Consider the following 18,571-nt stretch of genomic DNA (forward strand, 5'->3'; position numbering starts at 1 on the left):
AAGTGTTCATTATTTCTGAGCAATTATTTCTAGATATCCTTCCTCCATTGTTGTTTAGCTACATTATAATACATCTTTTCCACAAAGTATTAAAATTTACAATGAAATTCTATACTATTGTTGTAGGTAATTCTGGGTTCAATTCCTTTGTCTGGTCATTTATGGTCTAACCTTAACATCTCTAAGTCTTAATTTTTTTCACTGTACAAACAGTGATAAGATAAACTCATCAAATAGAAATATAATAACCCTTAAGTGAGTTACAAACCGTTTATCCACTAAGACATAATTTTTCTAATTTATGTAGAAATAAATCCTATCTGCAACTATAGGAACTCTACTCCTAAAAATTTCAAGATTAAATTCGGATTAAAGATAGATACAGCATTAAATAAAAGACAACTGAAGTCTACTCCAAATTATAAAACTAGTCTGGGAATAATGATGACTCCAGGCAGTCAACAGTGAACCTCAATCTTCTCAGAGACAAGATGAGAAAAAGAACATTCATTCTACCTTTATCAGGAAGGTGAAAACATATTGCATTCCTTACACAAAAGCACCAAACAGTAGATAAAAGGCTTTTCATTATACTTTATGTAAAGCATGTGTTCATTCACTTGATGGAATGAAATGCACAAGAAGAGCCACCATTTTTTTTTAATCATGGCAAATTAAAAGATGACTTGTAAAAATGTCTACATTTGTCTGAGCCATTCAAATGTATTGACCTGTAAAACCTCAGTAAAAAATTTTCAAAGGGCTTAAATTATGTGTAAGCTCCTTTGAGATCATTGTAAAACTTAAAATTTTTAAATAATTCTATCCTTCTCTATAATACACTATAAAGAAAAAAAAAACATGCAGAAGTCAAAATAAATTGTAAGCATCATCTACATAATGCTGATAAAGCTATGTGCTGAGAGGCATTCCAAGTGCAAGTGGTCCGGAGGCAGAAAGCACCACACGTGAGGACTTTGGATAGTTGCCTGCAGTTACGTCAACATTCTCCTCAGTCTTCTGCTCCTGGCCTTGCAGCGCTTCTAAGTCTTCCTCGGGCGGATGGATTACTACTGTGGGAACGCCGGCACTGGCAGGCGACACCAGCAGCTCTGGGGCCTGCGGCTGCCTCTGCCGGGAAGCTCTGGCGTGAAGGCGGCTGAGGCTAGGGCTGGAAGGAGGGCTGCTCTGAGGGGTGGGTGCGGGGCTTGTGCACCTCGAGCCCGCAGGGGTCCCGGCTCTCGAAGAAGGAAGAAGATGACTGACAAGAAGAGACAAAGGTGATTCTCCTCTCAAGGAAAGGTTTGAGGCAGACAGACCTGTTCGCAAAGAGTGGCGGGAGGCTGAGAGGCCTTCCCCTGAGGTAAAACAAATAAATGAAAAGTGATGAAGTTTTATCGCAGAAGGCAAACGAGACACACAAAAATCAATTTACACTGTAAACCGCAAGCTTTAAAAAAAGGTCCAAAATTTCAAATTCATGCTGTCAGGGTTAGCATGACAATCTGATTTTTAAATATTAGAAAATCACTGGGAAATGGCTTAAACTATAATTAGTTCTCTGAAGGTGCATCCAAAACTCAAAACAAAAAAATGAAAAACAACGTTAATGACAGATGGAGAGGGACAATATTCTGTTAGGAACGAGAAAGTCCAACAGTGTGGCTTTAAAACAAAGAATAATAACAATGCAAAGCTGTTGCTTTAAAAAATGATAAATAGCAAATGAAAATATAGCACAAAAATAATCTAAGAAACAGAACCCCAAACAAAACTTACCAGCACTGACAGCTTATAGTTAGTGCACTTTATCTACACTGGACCAAACTGCTACATATTCTCTCACAAGAAGAGCCCACATGAACAGTATCTAGTGATTCCTAACTTAAAGTTAGTATCAAGTCTTTATAACATTAAGCCAACAGGGCACCATCTACTGACAAAACTCTCAAAGTAAAATGTAAAAACGTAAGGCGAGTCACAGGAATGTTTTTTCAAAATAGAAACATGTCAATTTCAAAAGATAACATATTCTTGAGCTCACTATCTAACTGATATTAATAAATGTCCTAAGATATGCTTCCATATCTAATGCAGCAGATAAATTAAAACAAATACATATGATGTTTAATTTAACTAGCAAAGGATAAAGTATTTCTTACCAACAACAATGATAAGGAATTCTAGAGTATTTCAAAAGGTCATGTATACTTATAGTTCAAACACCAGGTTATTTTAAGGAAGAGTAGCTTAGTGGAACGATATTTTTTTTTTAGGAAAAGCATGAGAAATATAACAATCCCAACTGATCTAAGTCCGGGGTCGCGAACCTCCGGAATCTAATGTCTGATGATCTGAGGTGGAGCTGATATAGTAATAATAGAAATATCCGGAATCTAATGTCTCACAATCTGAGGTGGAGCTGATATAGTAATAATAGAAATGAGATTCACAATAAATGTGACGTGCCTGAATCATCTCAGAAGCAGCCTCCACCTCTCCGACCCTGGTCCATGGAAAAACTGTCTTCCATGAAACCAGTTCCCTGGTGCCAAAAAGGTGGGGAACTACTGATATAATAAAAACTACATGCTCAAGAGATTCCCAAAATATTACATATATTAACTATTACTCCATAAACCACCACTATTTAGGTAAAAAATAAGCCAGATGCAGAAAAACTGTTAAAATTACAACTATAGTAGTACAGCAAAATAAAAGAACGCCCATGCTAAAATGGCATCTACAAGAAAACAGCCAATGTCTTATGATTAAAAGGAACCAACAGACAACTGGAGGATAATCAGGAACCACTATGTATGGAGGAGAAAGATTTGTGGTCTCTCTGGGCAAACGAGTTCACTTTACTCAACTAGAAAATATGCAATATATGGAAAGATGAAAAAAAGCGGTGACATGGATGGCTTGCTTTCAAACTCAACTTAGGCCCGTAAGAGATTTCTTTTATTCTTCAGGTCCCTTGAAAATAGAAAGGCAGTTTTAAATAAATTAAAAAGAGTTTTAATGGTCAAATACTCAGAAGAAAATGGACTTAATTATCTTAGACTGAGCCACAGAAGGAGACTGAGTACTGCTAACTTTACATGTGGTAAGTCTTCCACCTGTGAGTGTGCTTGTAGCAGCTAAGAGCCACACTCTTATTTCAGAGATAGAAGGATGAGCAGAAAGGTTTGTGGCCCAGCCCCCACTCCTCTTCACTGTAACTCTCAGGTGCCTTGGGTAACAGTAGCAGCTCAACACAGCAGTGACCTTCAGATCAACCCCAGTTCTCTGCCAGAGATCTAACAGATCAACCTGGGTTTTCCAGAGTCACTGTCACATCAGAGCCATCTTTGAGACCCTAACAGAACCGCAGTGACAGCATGCCAGCTGTAAGACAGGGACAGAGGGGAGCAGCTACCGAACAGTCTCCCCAAGTCCCATCAACCCACTGCTGAGCCGTGAGTGAGTGGACGTGGGTCTGTGCCACCCTCCGTGACTTGAAGACATCATGAAACAGGAACGAGTACAAAAACCTTTTACAGATTATGTCAATAAAAAGCTGGGAAAATTAAAAGCAAACCAGCTCCAAAATACTGTTTATGCCCAGCAAGTACAGTCTACTCAGGAGGAAAAAAAAAATCCTAGGAAAAATCTAATATTAAAGGTCCAAACACAAGACTTTGAATTTTCAAAAGATTAAACTACATTTATAGATAGCAATTTACAGCTCTTATATCAACCATACAAGAATTCTTGAACAGAAACAAAGAAGCAAGGAGGAGAGTAATCAGGGTTACGTACAGTGTAGTATCTGAAAGAAAATGAAAGTCAAAATCGCTCAGTCATGTCCGACTCTTGAATTCTCTAGGCTAGAGTACCGGAATGGGTAGCCTTTCCCTTCTCCGGGGGATCTTCCCAACCCAGGGACAGAACCCAGGTCTCCCACATTGCAGGCAGATTCTTTACCCGCTGAGCCACAAGGGAAGCCCAAGAATACTGGAGTGTGTAGCCTATCCCTTCCAGGGGATCTTTCTGACCCAGGAATAGAACTGGAGTCTCCTGTACTGCAGGCAGATTCTTTACCAACTGAGCTATGAGGGAAACCTACAGTAGTGTTTAAATATTACCAATACTTCAGTGTCCCATTTTAACAGAATAAATGCTTAATTTTCTCATCTAAGTAATTTCTACAGAAAATTCTGCCACATTATAAAGACATTTCAGAAATGAAATATTTAAATGTACAAATACTATTATTTTTTGAAAAAAGAATTAAAAAGATAAAAGACCTATGTAATTATCTACAAAAAATGAGTTTCTTTTCCCAAATGCTAACTGTAACAAGCTGAAATGCTGTTAGTAAAGTGTTAGAAAAATTGGACACCACAACTTATCTCACCGTTCCTTTCAAGCAAGTGAGGGTCAGAATGTTTCTTGCCTATGTCTGCAAAAGAACGAACTAGGGGGATCCGGCTGGTGAACCTCTTCTCATTCTGATGGTGGTGCCTCTTTAGAAGGGCTTCTCTGACATTCTCTCTGATGGACTCGTCCAACTGGCCAGAGGCGATCATGTTGTCCAGTACCATATCTAGGCAAAGAAAAATACACAGATAACAATCATTGTTACTACATAAAATTAGCACCTGGATGACGGTAACACATAATCAACAGTAACTGAAATCTTACCAGGAAAATAAGACTCTTACATAGCTCTCAAAAGCATTATTCTCTTCTAACACTTAATAATGGATGCATAATGATAAGTATGAACACTACCCAACAAAAATGAACATATTAATAGAGACTTTGATTTTAATAAATACTATTATTTACTACAAAGCTATTGTTACACACCAAGAGCCTTCCTATATAGCTGAAGGTGCTTTACTGATATGTATATAATAAATTCCATTAAACTGGATATTTAAATAATACTGGTTTCCTAAGAAATGAAGGTATTTTATGGCTTCACTTCATATTTTTCTCCAAAACTGTAGATGAATATCTGTACTCATTCATTCAATAATTAACTATTTACTGAGCACCTATTATGTGTTAGGAATACAGCAATTAACCAAGCAGACTGAGTTTCTGCTCTCACTCGTCCAGAGGTAGAAAACCAGTGCATAACTGAACAGATAAAACATGAAGTAGTAACTCTGTGGAAGATGTACGTATCAGGCTTGAGGGGGTGTGAGAAATGGGCGGGAGGGGGGGGTTGACGGCAATGATATTTTATATGTTACTGTGCTGTCTGGACTATTTTTAATTTACAAAGTACACACTGATATAAATACTTTTGTAAAGCACCACTAACTTGAAATAAGAGTCAAGCTTTCAAATCTGTAATATTCCTCAGAGAAAAACTGTAAGGGATCAAACTAGCAGGGAAACTCTAACAGTAAAACCACAACTACAGGCTACCATGTATGTGAAAACTGGACTATACATTTACTAAGATATACTGTATTATGTGATCACTGGAAAACCAAAGTAAGACATACTACATTTAGCTAAATTTAATATTTCTAATTCCCAAATCACTTTCTTAGTCATTTATAGAAGACAAGAAAGTTAAGGACTTTGATAACTTAAAGATTTGTAGCACAAGGTCAAATTAACAATCTGGAAACATCAAAGTATTTCCAGCCTGAGAAATTCTAATAAATTTATGGTTCTCTTGAAAATCAATTACGATAGCCTTTTCTTTTTATACTGAGGTGACTATAATGCTAGTCAGTCACACTATAAAATTTATTACTATTGAATTTGATTTTGGTTTTGAGCAACTTCAGCTAATGACCAAGTAGCTTCATCACAGCCATCTTTTTGTTCTTTCTCTCTCCATTTCCACTGGTACCACCCTCCACACTTCAGGCCGCTGGCATTTCTTGCTGAGACATTCCAAGAGAATAAACAACCTCCTGGCGTCTAACCTGTTCTAATCCAAAGCCACCCCACCTCCTCCTCCCAGAGTAATCCTGCTGACACACATCGAGATCACTGCTGTTGCTCAGTCGCTCAGTTGTGTCCAACTCTTTGCGGCCTCATCAACTGTAGCCCACCACGCTCCCCGGTCCCTCACCATCTCCCAGAGTTTGCTCAAATTCATGCCCATTGAGTTGGTGATGCTATTCAACCATCTCATCCTCTGTCGCCCTTTTCTCCCTTCGCCTTCAATCTTTCTCAGCATCAGGATCTTTTCTAATGAGTTGGCTTTTCGCTTCAAGTGGCCAAAGTATCGGAATTTCTGCATCAGTCCTTCCAGTGAATATTCAGGACTGATTTCCTTTAGGATTGACTAGTTTGATCTCCGTGCAGTCCAAGGGACTCTCAAGAGTCTTCTCCAGCACCACAATTCGAAATTATCAATTTTCTGGCACTCAGCTTTCTTTATGGTCCAACTCTCACAGCCATACATGACTACTGGGAAAACCATAGCTTTGACTAGACGGACCTTTTCGGCAAAGCTTTCCTTCCAAGTTAACACCTTTTAGTATCATGGCTACAGTCAGTTTGCAGTGATTTTGGAGCCTAAGAAAGTCAAATCTGTCACTATTACCACTTTTTCCCCTTCTACTTGCCATGAAGTGGTAGGACCAGATGCCATGATCTTAGTTTTCTGAATGTTGAGCTTTAAGCCAGCTTTTTTCACTCTCCTCTTTCACCCTCATCAAGAGGCTCTTTAGTTCCTCTTCACTTTCTGGCATTACAGTGGTATCATCTGCATATCTGCTGCTGCTACTGCTAAGTCGCTTCAGTCGTGTCCGACTCTGTGTGACCCCAGAGATGGCAGCCCACCACCAGGCTCCGCCGTCCCTGGGATTCTCCAGGCAAAACACTGGAGTGGGTTGCCATTTCCTTCTCCAATGCATGAAAGAGAAAAGTGAAAGTGAAGTCACTCAGTCATGTCCGACTCTTCGCGACCCCATGGACTGCAGCCCACCAGGCTCCTCTGTCCATGGGATTCTCCAGGCGAGAGTACTGGAGGGGGTGCCACTGCCTTCTCCGTCTGCCTATCTGGGGTTATTGATATTTCTCTTGGCAAACTTAAATTCAACCTGTGATTCATCCTGCCCAGCATTTCACATGCTGTACGCTGCGTGTAAGCTAAATAAACAAGGTGAGAATACACAGCCTGGTTGTATCCTATTCCCAATACTGGACCAGTCAGTTGTTCCACATCTGGTAATATTCTCGTACTTAAAAATCACTGAGAACCAAAATGCCTATCAAATCAAACCCAATTTCTTAACCCAGTAATTCAAAGATAGTCGTAACTCACCTCTAATTTATTTTCCTGCAAATCTCAAGAAATCTGTGTACTCACAGAGAACTGACCTTCCTGAGATCATACCTGTTGGTACTTTCCAGCCTTCTCTTCCTTCTCTTCCTCGTCAGAACGCTTTTTTCCTCTCACACCACATTCCCCTTGCTGCCACATGTTCACATTCTATGGATACGTTACAGTTAATGTACCTTTTAGGTCTCCCCAGATACCACAGTCCAGAAACAAGGAAATGAAAAGCTCCTTCCTCTGCACCGCCAAAGAGCAGACTCCGGATCTTGCTTACAGCACGAGTCACAGTCTTCCTGACACTGTAGCTACATCTGTCTCAGTTCATCTTTCAGACTCCAAACTTACCAAGGATAAAAAGGGGTTATTTACGTCTAACTCTTCATACACAGCTTCATGCACAAAACAGAAGCTCAACATGTAACCATCAAATCAACGGTCTAGAATTCCACTTTATTTTCCTTATTTATCTCAACTTCACTGCAATTTAAACATAAAGAAGTCACTTTGCTGTCACCTGCTATTTCATCGAGAGTGCTTGCTCTCATATCCAGCATGACTGTTCCATTTAAGATGCAACTTCTTAGCTCAAAAAGACTATGTAAAGAAAGAGTTGCCACATAAGGTTTACTCCACCGGTCACCACCATCTTCAACGTCCTCTTCAAATTTCAGCCATCTGAAATGTATAATGTATACAAATATGTTACAAATAGTGATGATTCTGTTAAATATGATAAATGCAAGCATATTCTTATAAAGAGAAAAAAAGATCACCATCACCAAAATAAAATTTTTATACACACTTTTACAAATTAAGCTAATGGTCTGTAACATTGAGAGTCACTAGATCTTGGCAGTTCCTCTTTCTAGTCCAGCTGTCACAACAGTAAGTCTATAGAAACAAATTCTGGAATTCCATCGTGTCAACTTCCAATCTTATTTTAAACTTTAAATATGCAAAATGTCTTCTCAGATTTTTTTCTCTAATTAAAGACATGAAAATCTACAGTTAACATAATTCCTTTTGTGTTCTATTATGGTATTAAGAATTATTTAATGAAACAAATTATGAGAATAAAGAGAAAAATTAAATACTGAATTTCTAGACACAGGGAAATTCTCTACTCATTGTTTTAAAGCATTGTGTGTCTCATAATTTCAGTTTTATGTTTTCATTACTCAAAGAAACCAAGCAGCAGCAGCTGAAAGCATCGAGAGCGTCACCACCTGGCAGTTTCCTTCCATTCGTACTCCTCTCCGTCTCTGTAGCAGAGCTCGTCCATCTCCGTGAAGAGGTCGTGGGGGATGTGCTCCTCGTCATCGTCCTCAGTGCCGAGGATGAACTGGACTCTCTGGGATGGCGTGTCTTGACAAAAATCAGAATTTAAAGAAGCACACTCAAAAATCTTCCTCAGTTAATACAAAGGTAAATTAAATACAGAATTTCCAGAAGTGAGGAAATTCTCTACTCACTGTTTTGTTACAAATATATTCCATTAAAACAAATTTCTTCTGATTATTATTAAAATAATACAATTCTGAAAGGAAATAAGGGCCAACAATCTGGAACAAAAGAATTTCACAGAACGATCACCTCTACAGATGGAAAAGAAAAACCGTATGTTAAAGATAACTCATACTAGTCTTCAACAAACTTCTGTAAAAACAAAGTAAGCAACATCCAAAACCAAGAAAACACTGTGCATAAGAACAGGACTTTTCCCTCACCAAAAATAGATGGAAATGTTAGACAACATACAACATTTAAAATAGTTAATTCAAGTTCAAAAGTTAAAAAAAAAAAATCCCTGAGTTCCAAAAAAAAAAATGATGAGAAAACACAAAACTCCTTTTCTTACTCTTATGGAAAAGCAAGTTTGTCTCTGAGGCCAGAGACGTAGGACAGGTCACTGCCACTCATGACCCCTGAGTTTATCTGTGTGGATAAATCTGTGCGGGAATCTGTTAGGATTCCCAACCAAGAAATTAACATACATTCTAGCCCAGAACAGCTGAAAGCCACAGGGGCCCCAGAATAAATACATAAGCATACAACAACACGCATCAATTAAAAACAAAATCAAATTCTTCCAGATATGAGAGAGGATGTCAAATTCAAATTTTACATCTAAGTAAACAAACCTCCAGGAACTTAAAACCCCAACAGGGAAATTAAAACAGGTTACAAAGCAGATTACAACTGTTAAAGGAAAAGAGAGATGTGAGGAGGAGGTTATACAAAATGCATTAATGACAAGACAAAAACACACAAGGTTAAGAGATACAGAAAACAGAATAAGCTAGTCAAATAGGAAAAACACCAGAAAGAGGAAAACGTAAAGGACAGCGGAAGAGGCGTTCGCAATGCAAAGCTGTACAGTATGCACGTGGCGTGGCTCTTCACAGAAGGGGATATTCTGGGACCAACACACGGCAAACCACGGTGTGACTGGGCTTCCTAACGCCTGGCTCAACAGTTAGGTCTTATGTATCTTTTGTGAAATTTATCCCCAAATGATTTTTCTGGTGCTACTGTGTCAGTATTTAGTTCATTTTCTGATTGCTCACTGCTCTTATACAGAAATACAGTTGATTCTATACCCTGATTTTGTATCCTGCAACCTTGCTAAGCTCATATATTTTTGTAGCTTTGCAGATTACTTAGGATTTGCTACCTATGTGATTCTGTAATTGTGAATAAAGACAATTTTACATCCTCAGTTTTCTTCTGGATGTATTTCATTTCTTTCTTGCCTTATTCCACTGGAGAGGTGTGCCAGTACCATGCTGAACACAAGGGGTGAGAGAGGACAGCCTGCTTTTTCCCAATTCATGGGGAGAAAACCTTGAGTGGCCCACCTGCATTTCTAGATGCTCCTATCACACTGAGGAAGCTTCCTAATATTCCTAGTATGTTACGGGAATTTTATCATGAATGGGGGGTGGAATTTTTCTGTCTTACTGATATGATTACATGGGGTTTTTCTGCTTTATACTGTTAATAAGTTTACATTGATACAGATGTTTAAATTTTAAAAATGACCCTGAACTTCCACTTGTTTATCAATTTCCTATTGCTGCTACAGTCAATTGCCACAAATTCGGTGCCTTAAATAACATCAATTTATTCTCTTATAGTTGTGGAGACCATAAGTCCAAAATGGGTTTTATGCAGGGCTAAAACCATGGGGATGGTTCCTCCTGGAGGCTCCAGGTTCTGGAGGCTGCCTACATTCCTCTGGTCTGGACCCCTCCCACTGTATCAATACCACCACTGTCTTCCTTTGATCTTTTGACTCCTTGTGATTAAATCTGGCTCATCTCCATTAATCCAGCATGATCTCTGCGACTCAAAATCCTTTAATTTATCCACACCTGTAAACTCACCTTTGCTAAATATGGCTGACACTCACAGATTCCGGACATTAGGGACACAGACAAGGCGGGGCCACTACTCAGCATACTACTGTCATGATGGATTCGCTCTCCTAAATACTGGTGGGAAAAGGTGGGACTTCTGAATCTACATTTGTGAGAAATAACTAGTGTGCAGTTTTATTCTAACATCTTCATCAAGTTTTGGTACCAGGGTAACGCTGGCTTCACAAGATGACTGGGAAGTGAGGAAGTTTTCTAATATTCCTAGTTTGCTATTCCTAGTTTTGTCATCTTTAATAATCGGGCAGAGTTTGTGTTATTTCTTACTTTTATATGTTGCTATGTATGGGGGAGAAAATGTTCATCATGGAAATGTATGAGACTCCAAATTTAATTTCTTTTTCTACATGTAGGGTAATTGAAGTTACCCATTTCTGCTTAATAGCATGTAATCCTAAAATACTTCCTCATTTAATCTGCAGTATCAATTTTGTTGCCATAGAATCATTTATAATAGTCCCTTCTTAATTTGTAGAATCTGTACTGAAAATTTCTGCTGCTGGATTTGTGTCTTTTTTCCCTTTACATGATCAGTCTGGCTATTTAGATTTATCAATTTTATTGATCTTTTCAAACAACCAGATTTCGGTCTGATTGATTTTTGCTAATATTGGTCTAATTTGTATTTAATTCATTTTTTCTCTCATTTCAATTATTTCTTTTCCTTATTTTGGTTGAATTTGCTCTATTTGTTCCTTCAATTTCTTAAGTTACAAGCTTAAATCACTGATTAGGTCTTTCCTTTTTTCTAATATAAAGATAAAATGCTATACATTTTTCTTTAAGCACTGCTTCAGCTACACCTGACAAATTTCAACATATAGACATCCTCACTTTGCAGAGAGCCATGCTAAATGAGGGCTGTGCATCTCAAAACTATGTCCTCACTTTGAAGAATGTCCTCCCAGTCACTGCCTATACTGGGTTTTCATCTTCATGAATTCAAGATACTTTCTAACTTCTATTGTGATTGCACTTAAACCATGAGTTACTGAGAAGCTTTGCATTTAATTTCCAAGTATCTGGGTATTTACCTCAGTATGTTTCTAGGTTAATTCTATTGTGGTCAGAGAATGTACTTTCAGTCTTTTCAAATGTACTGACTTGTTTTATGGCCTCCTAGAATATGATCTTGGTAAATCTTCAATATGCACTTGTAAAGAACATATATTTTGCTGTGGTTGAGTTCTATACGTGTGACTATCAGCCTGACAGTGTTACTTAGGTTTTCCACATCCTTACTGATTTTTTGTTCACTTGTTCTATCCATTACTGAGGAAGGAGAATTGTTATTTCCAACTATACTTGTCAATTTCTCATTTTCCAACTTTATCAGTTTTTGCCTCATGGATTTTGAAGCTATGTAGGACGGTTACATCTTGGTTTCAACAATCTGATATGTGGGATTTGGTGGTTTTCTTCATGTTTCTTCTCCTTGGGCTTTGCTGAACTCCTTGGACCTGTGAGTTCAGAGATTTAATTACTTTTGGAAATTTTTCTGGCACTCCAACTATATATATGTTAGACTACCTAAACTGGTATTATCTGACAAATTACTGATGCTATTTATTGGTTTTTCAGCTTTTGTTTTCTGTTTCATTTTGATTAGTTTCTATCACAATCTCTTCAAAAATCACTAATCTTTCTTGTTCTATAATGTCAAATCATCTGTTAATCTTATCTGCTGTACTATTCATTTCAAATATATATTTTTCATGTGTAGAAGTTCCATTTGGGACTTTCATATATTTTCAGCTTTGTTCCTCATCAGTCTATTTTTCTCTCTCCCTTTATTTTAATAAATAAAGAGCATTTATTATACTGCTTCAACATGCTTCCTTTAGAATTCCATTAAGTCTGTCATTTCTGGATCTGTTCCAACTGATTCATTTTTCTCTTGGTTATGCCTACTTTCCTACTTCACTATATTTCAAATAAGTTGTGAATGTCAGATATTGTGCACTTCACATGGTTACATGCTAGGTTTTACTCTATTTCTTTTAGTAGTACTAGAGTTTGTTCTGACATGCAGAAACTTAAGGTCAATTCAATTCTTTCAAGAATTGAATTCAATTTCTTTCTACTATAAAATTTTTTTTATAGTAGATTCACTGCAGTCTTGAGTGTAAAACGCAGTCAATACCCTTCCGAGACCTCCACCCTCAGAATGGTGGGAACTCATCCTGTGCCTCGTCTTCATGTGAAATCCAGGATCCATTCACTGCACCTGCTTTCGGGAAGCCATCTGCAAGCCCCAGACAGTGTTCTGTCACACACGCCCACGTGAGTGCTCAGCCAAAGACTGGAGAGTGCCCTTCCTCAGACCTTTAGAACTCTCTATGTGCAGCTCTCTATTTTCTGGCACTCTACATCTTAAATGCTAACGTTGTAGGCCTCCCCAATCCCAGCCTATCTCCTCAACCCTGAGAGCTGCGAGGCTCTGTCCCAGCTCCTCATGTTGCAGCCTGGGAACCACGTCGCTTGATGAGCTCAGGAACCACAGGGCCCATCTCACTGCTTCCCCTCTCACAGAGCTCAGTGTCCTGTGCTGCCTATTGTCCAGTGTCTGAAAATTACTATTTCAAACACTTTGTGCAGTTTTCCAGCTATTTAAAATTGGAATGCAATTTCAATTCCTATTATTCCATCATGTCCAGAAGCAGCAGATCAGCATAATCTCTTTTTAGAGAGTCAGGGGAGGAAAGAATCCACTTCATTCACAGCAATTTCTAGGATACAGACTGGCAGTTGAAACCAAAATAAACCCACTTCTGTGGCATAAAACTTTTCTAGGCATAATAACTCCATGAAAAAGTCACAAATATTTTCTCCACCAAATATATTTTTCAAACCACTATATTTAGACTTCAAATGTCAGACCTCCGCTTGAACGTTCATTAAATCGCCTAACCAGGTGAACATATAAACATAATTTAGTAAAAATTTTTTCTATTAAAAAATATTGTGTACCTTTTTACTCACAACGAAATAAAGAAGCATATTCATCTACTCACGAAGTAAAATATTCTAAACTGAATGGATCATCACATGGAATAGCAGAATACTTGTTGCTCAGTCACATCTGACTCTTTGCCACCCCAAGGACTGTATGGAGCCTGCCACACTCCTCCGTCCACTGGATTCTCCAGATGAGAATACTGGAGTGGGCTGCCATTTCCTTCTCCAGGGGGATGTTCCAACCCAGGGATTGAATCCATGTCTCCTGCTTGGCAGGTAGATTCTCTACCATTGAGCCACCTGCGAAGCCCAGCAAGATACTTCTCAACTACCAATAGCATCAGGGGCATCAGAGTCCACTAGTGATCTTTTCTAAAATGAGCATCGACTTTGCCTTTGCTAGTGACGTTATCTTTTTTGGCTATTCGACCACTTAATATTGATAGAGTTTATCGGGCTGTCAGTATCTCTTAGGACTGGTGAAGAGATTCCCATCATGTAGCCTCTCTAAGTTGAGGCTTCTCCATCTATACAATGAAAACACCACCACCAATCTTTGGTTTTTTTAAATGCTGAGAATCAAAGGGCATATGTCAAGGGCTTTGTGGAATAGTTCGCAGAAACAGAAGTTCGTATTTTACTAGGCCATCAGTATTTCCCTTCCTTCAGTCATGACATAAGCTGTATAACACACAGTAATTCTTTCACTCTTCAACAAAACCGTTTTTTAGCACAGCACCCACGTGCCATGGGGTGCAGCTCTCTTGGCTCCTGAGAGCACACAACAGGACCTATGGTGCAGACAGCCGCAAGGGCCACAATGTCCTCAGAAACCAATGATGCCCTGGATGTCAGCTGAGCACATGTCTAAGGTCCCGCTCAAGCCGCACAGCTATTCTTTCTGCTTCTCGCCTTTCCAGCTCTCAGCGCCACTTAAACAACCAGCAATCGTTATTATCAGATATTATTAACTTTCTTTCCTCTACTATATGCCTTTTTCCCTAAGATTCCCAACATTTACTGTGTCCGCTGGCACTTCTTTATTGCTCTGCTCTCAAGCAAAAAGTCTTGTCTTTCTAAAGACATACTATCTAATCAAAGCACTCTTTTTTTTTCCACAAAAAACCAAGTAATCCAGCATAAGGGATAAAATCTAATTAAAATAAATACATTTAAATAAAAAAAAAATCTTCTGGTCAAAAAATGTACTTAAAAATGAAAACTCTTAAAAATTTCAATCTCTTCCAGGAGCCTAAGGATTCCAGATATTTGTTCACTGCATATGTAAATAATGAAACATATAATAGAGAAAAGGAAATAGAAACCCTCCTAAACTGAATTTGAAGTGCCAAGACTCAACATTTACAATTCCAAGGCTAGAATACAATAAAGAAACCAAAATCCCTTACTTTTTTCACCCATCTCAAGTAGATCTTAAGCTATAAACTAAGCATTTTTCTTAGAGAAAAAAATATTCTTACTTCAATTACTACTTCTCAACGCATATAATATGTAAATTATAGAAATATGATTTTTAAGAGGAAATGTCTATTTAAAAATAAAATTTCCAGGAAAGCACCTTAAAGCGTCAGTGGAGACTTGCCCAGGACAGAACTCCCACCCCTCTCACTGTAAGAAGGAGACTCCTGTGCCCAGGACAGAGCTCCCACTCCTCTTACCATAAGAAGGAGACTCCCGTGCCCAGGACGGAACCCCCACCCCTCTTACCGTAAGAAGGAGACTCCCGTGCCCAGGACAGAGCTCCCACCCCTCTTACCATAAGAAGGAGACTCCCGTGCCCAGGACAGAGCTCCCACCCCTCTCACCGTAAGAAGGAGACTCCCGTCCGTCCTCTCTGTCCGAGTCCTTGTCTTTCCTCCTCCGGTGGTGATGTTTGTGTCCGCGATGCCTGTGACGCCGGCGACTCTCTTTACTAAACGGGACGTGAACGCCGATGTACACAGCTCGATGGCCTGGTAAGACGTTCAGAAACATTACTAGCAGGCCTCATTTTACAGTCACCCTGCTTTTTACAAACTGAAGGTTTGTGGCAACCTTGCACTGAGCCAACCTATCGGCACCATCTTCCCAACAGCATTTGCTCACTCCCTCTCTGTGTCGTGCTTTGGTAGTAACTCTGGCAATGATTCAAACTTCTCCATTAGTATTATATTTATTATGGTGATCTGTGATCAGTGATCTTTGATGTGATTATTGCGACTGTTTGAGGGCAACACAAGCCATGCCCATACAAGGTGGCAACCTTACTTGATAAATGTGTGTGTTCTGATGGCTCCATGGACTGGCCATCCCCTCACCTCTCTCCTTCTCCTCGGGCCTCCCTGTTCTCTGAGACACAGTGATGCTGAAAACAGGCCAATTAATAGCCTTACAACACCTCCAAGTAGTCAAGTGAAAGGAAAAGTCACATGTCTCTTTCTTTAAATCAGAAGTTAGAAATAATTAAGCTTAGTAAGGAAGGCATGTCGAAAACCAAGAGAGGCCTAAAGCCAGGCCTCTTGTGCCAAATTGTCAAGAAGTGGATACAAAAGAAAGTCTTGAAGGAAATTAAAAATGCTACTCTAGTGAACACATAAACGATAAGAAACTGAAATGACCTTACTGTTGATATGGAGAAAGTTTTAGTGGTCTGGATAGAATCTAGATGAAACAGCTTTCTATTGGAAGAAGATGCCAACTGGGACTTTCACAGCTAGAGAGGAGTCAGTACTTGGTTTCAAAGCTTCAGAGGACTGGCTGACTCTCTAATGCAGCTGGTGACATGAAGCTGAAACCAATGTTCTTTAACCATCTGAAAGCCTAGGGCCCTTAAGAATTATGCTTTTCCTTTCACTTATTTTATTTAACTCTAGTTGATTTACAATAGTATGTTAATTTCAGCTGTATAGCTTTAGATTCTTTTCCATTATAGGTTTTACAAAGCCTGGATGACAGCACATCAGTTGACAACACAGTTTACTCAACATTTTAAGCCCACTGTTGAGACCTACTGTTCAGAAAAAAAATTACTTTCAAAATATGACTGTTCATTCACACAACATCTGGACACCCAAGAACTCTGGTGGAGATGGACAAAGAGGTTAATGGTGTTTTCATGCCTGATAACACAACATCCATTCTGCAGCTCATGAATCAAGCAGTCATTTCAACTTTCGAGTCTTATTATTTAAGAAATATATTTTGTAAGGCTACAGCCGCCATGGGTAGTGATTCCTCCAACGGATCTGGGCAAAATCAATTGAAAACCTTCTGGAAAGGATTCACCATTCTAGCTGCCTTGAGGAACATTCAAGATTCATGGAAAGAGGTCAAAGTATCAACATTAACAGAGGAGTTTTTGAAAGAAGTTGATTCCAACCCTCCTGGATGACTTTGAGGGGCTCAAGCCTTCAGTGGAAGAAGTCGCTGCAGATGTGGTGGAAACGGCAAAAGAGCTAGATTTAGAAGTGGAGCCTGAAGATGGGAATGAATCACTGCATCTCCTGATAAAATCTGAATGGATAAAGAGCTGCTTCCTACTGATGAGTAAAATAAGTGGTTTCTTTGGATGAAGTCTATTCCAGTGAAGCTGCTGTGAAGCCTGTTGAAATGACAAGAGAGGAATTAGAAGACTACATCAACTTACTTGATAAAAGTAAAAGGGTTTGAGAGGACTGACTCTAATTTTGAAAGACATTCTACTGTGGGTCAGATGCTATCACAGTACTGCAGGGTACAGAGAAATCATCTGTGAATAAACAAGGTGGCAGACTTTATTGTTGTTGTATTTTAAGAAATTCATCCCAAGCTTTAGCAACCACGACCCTGATCAGCCACCAACATCAAGTCCAAACCCTCTGCCAACAAAAAGGTTATGACACACTGAAGGTGTAAGTGATGGTTAGCATTTTTTAGCAATAAAGTATTTTTTAAGTTAAGGCAGATACTTTGTTTTTTAGACATAATGTTATTGCACATTTAACAGACTATGATATAGCATGAACCTAATCTTTATATGCACTGGGAAACCAAAAAAATTACTGTGACTCACTTTGTTGCAGTAGTCTGGAACCAAACCTACAATACCTTCAAGTATTGCCAGTATTAGGTTTCCAAAAAGGGAAAAAGGAGTTATAAACAAAAGAATACCAAATTCTACTTTGATGGAAAAGCATTACATATAAGCTCATGAAATTAACAATGCTAGTCTCCTGTTGGGGCTTCCCTGGTGGCTCAGAGGATAAAGCATCTGCCTGCAATGCAGGAGACCCGGGTTCGATCCCTGGGTTGGGAGGATCCCCTGGAGAAGGAAATGGCAACCCATTCCAGTATTCTTGCCTGGAGAATCCCATGGACACAACAGTCCATGGGGTCGCAAAGAGTCGGACACGACTGAGCGTCTCTTATTTTACAGAGCACTACATAAAATATTACATCAAAGGCTAATGCCATCAACTGATAAGCATACTAGATATACATATATGTATACTAGATATACATATAAGAATACTAGATATTCTGTAAGTATTCATGTGCAAGTTTGAAAAGAAATTTTGAGAAAGAAGAACTTGGCCCACCTGAAATCATACTATGTAGACATCAATGTTTTCCATCTACATTTACAGTCAATCCTACTTAGTAGGTCCTTAAGATATATGCTTTAATAATGATTATTCACAAATGGATAGTTGTAAATATTTATTAAGTTTTGAAAATCTCAAATTAGTAAGGTCCAAATTAATGAGAGATACATAAAGTTTAAACAATCCAAATACTCTAATTAAAGGGTGGAAATTGTCAGACTGGATTAAAAAGCAATAAAATAAGGTTATAATATACTTTTAGAATAGAAAAAGCTACCTCTGATGTTGCA

General features: G+C 38.7%; 1 protein-coding gene across 9 annotated transcripts in view; it reads right to left on the reverse strand.

Moving 5' to 3' along the window:
* SLC4A7 (solute carrier family 4 member 7) overlaps nt 1–18,571 on the reverse strand; it is a 123,628-nt gene that overhangs the window by 58,180 nt on the left and 46,877 nt on the right. For 6 of the 9 annotated variants that reach the window (NM_001098926.4, XM_005222403.5, XM_024982549.2 and 3 more), the window contains 5 exons: nt 15,525–15,671; nt 8,530–8,668; nt 7,818–7,978; nt 4,403–4,591; nt 990–1,358 (listed from right to left, as the gene is read on the reverse strand). In NM_001098926.4, the coding sequence (NP_001092396.2) occupies nt 990–1,358; nt 4,403–4,591; nt 7,818–7,978; nt 8,530–8,668; nt 15,525–15,671 (1,005 nt within the window). Of the gene's footprint in view, nt 1–989; nt 1,359–4,402; nt 4,592–7,817; nt 7,979–8,529; nt 8,669–15,426; nt 15,441–15,524; nt 15,672–18,571 lie in introns of those variants that run through there. The other 3 variants (XM_005222409.5, XM_005222406.5, XM_005222405.5) reach the window with 2 other exon arrangements.

This window comes from Bos taurus, chromosome 22 (genome assembly GCF_002263795.3).
Source record: "Bos taurus isolate L1 Dominette 01449 registration number 42190680 breed Hereford chromosome 22, ARS-UCD2.0, whole genome shotgun sequence".
Classification (NCBI taxonomy): domain Eukaryota; kingdom Metazoa; phylum Chordata; class Mammalia; order Artiodactyla; family Bovidae; genus Bos; species Bos taurus.